General features: G+C 26.2%; 1 protein-coding gene across 1 annotated transcript in view; it reads left to right on the top strand.

The window, feature by feature from the left end:
- The first annotated feature begins 247 nt into the window (after positions 1-247).
- LOC115241218 (odorant receptor coreceptor-like) overlaps positions 248-1,300 on the top strand; it is a 2,553-nt gene continuing 1,500 nt past the window's right edge. Inside the window, exons 1-2 of the mRNA XM_029816873.1 lie at positions 248-533; positions 883-982. Coding sequence (XP_029672733.1) covers positions 280-533; positions 883-982 — 354 coding nt within the window. The 5' untranslated portion in view covers positions 248-279. The remainder of the gene's footprint in view (positions 534-882; positions 983-1,300) is intronic.

The following is a 1,300-nucleotide window of genomic DNA, read 5'->3' as shown; positions in this document are numbered from 1 at the left end:
TATATATATATATCAAAAATAAGCAACTGTGACGCATGTATTTCTACATACTTATTGTTTCTAGATATTCTACCGCTTCTAAACATGATTAAGCACGATTGGTTGAAGCAAAAAACTGTGCAAGAGAAGAATATTATGATAAAACGAGCGCGATTCGCGTACATACTCACGATATTCGGATATTTTATAATGTTCATGACCTTCTCTTTGGGTACGACTCTTCCTGTCTTTGGTTTTTCAATGAGATATCTGACGAATATAACGGACCCGGATAGATTAATGCCGTTACAAACGTATTACTTTTATGATCGAGATAAAAGTCCGTTTTATGAAATAACATACACCTTGCAATCTATCGGCATATTTATGTTTGGTGCTGCGTACACCAGTACAGATTGTTTTTTAAGTCTGCTGGTCTTTCACGTGTGCGGTCAGCTGGAGAATCTCAAGGCACGCGTCATCGACCTCGATAAATTTAACAATTTCGAAAACGTTCTATCTTACAGCGTACAGGATCATATACGTCTCATCAGGTTATTCATTATGTTTAAACATTGATAATATCAAGGAATTTTCTTGCTCTTTTTTACTTTGCCTATAATATAGTATTGTAAAATTTTGAAATGTTTGAATATCACTAAATTTTTTTGCCCCACAAAATTAAAAAATATATATAAAGTTAATTTACGAAAGATTGAAACAATTACTGAATTTTTTTTTAATGCCCTATATTAGTAGAATAAAATAATGGAGTTCTTTTTTAATTTAATAGTAATAGAAACTCTTTTATATAATCCCTCTCTTTCGCATTCATAAAAATAATATAATAATATGATTAAAATATTCATTGGTATCGTTTTGCTTGATAACTTTCTCTTACAGATCAATCTATATCATTGATGATATATTTACTTTGATGCTGCTTGGGGCGCTCTTTTACTTTGGCATATTATTCGCTTTTCAAGGTTTTTTATTTGTTAGTGTAAGTATTCTTCTTTAATTTGATTTGTATATATTTTTGCTTTTTGCTAGAGAAAAAAGAAAGGAAAAGAGAAGAGAGAGAAAAAAAAATTTTTATATCTTTTATACATAATAGCACTTCTAAATATTTAATAAATCATATTTTTAAATATGTTTTTAAAAATTATATCTAAAAAAATATTTTTTATGTTTTTATTTTATCTTTTATGTATTAAATATTAATTTTTAAAAATTTTAGAATAATGTAAGTATATATCAATTTTTAATATTTAATTTTATTGTAATATAATATTAAAAAATATACATATAAATTTATATA

The sequence above is a fragment of the Formica exsecta genome, unplaced genomic scaffold (assembly GCF_003651465.1).
Source record: "Formica exsecta isolate Colony F162 unplaced genomic scaffold, ASM365146v1 scaffold47, whole genome shotgun sequence".
NCBI lineage: Eukaryota > Metazoa > Arthropoda > Insecta > Hymenoptera > Formicidae > Formica > Formica exsecta.
This window is presented reverse-complemented; position numbering and strand designations above follow the sequence as displayed.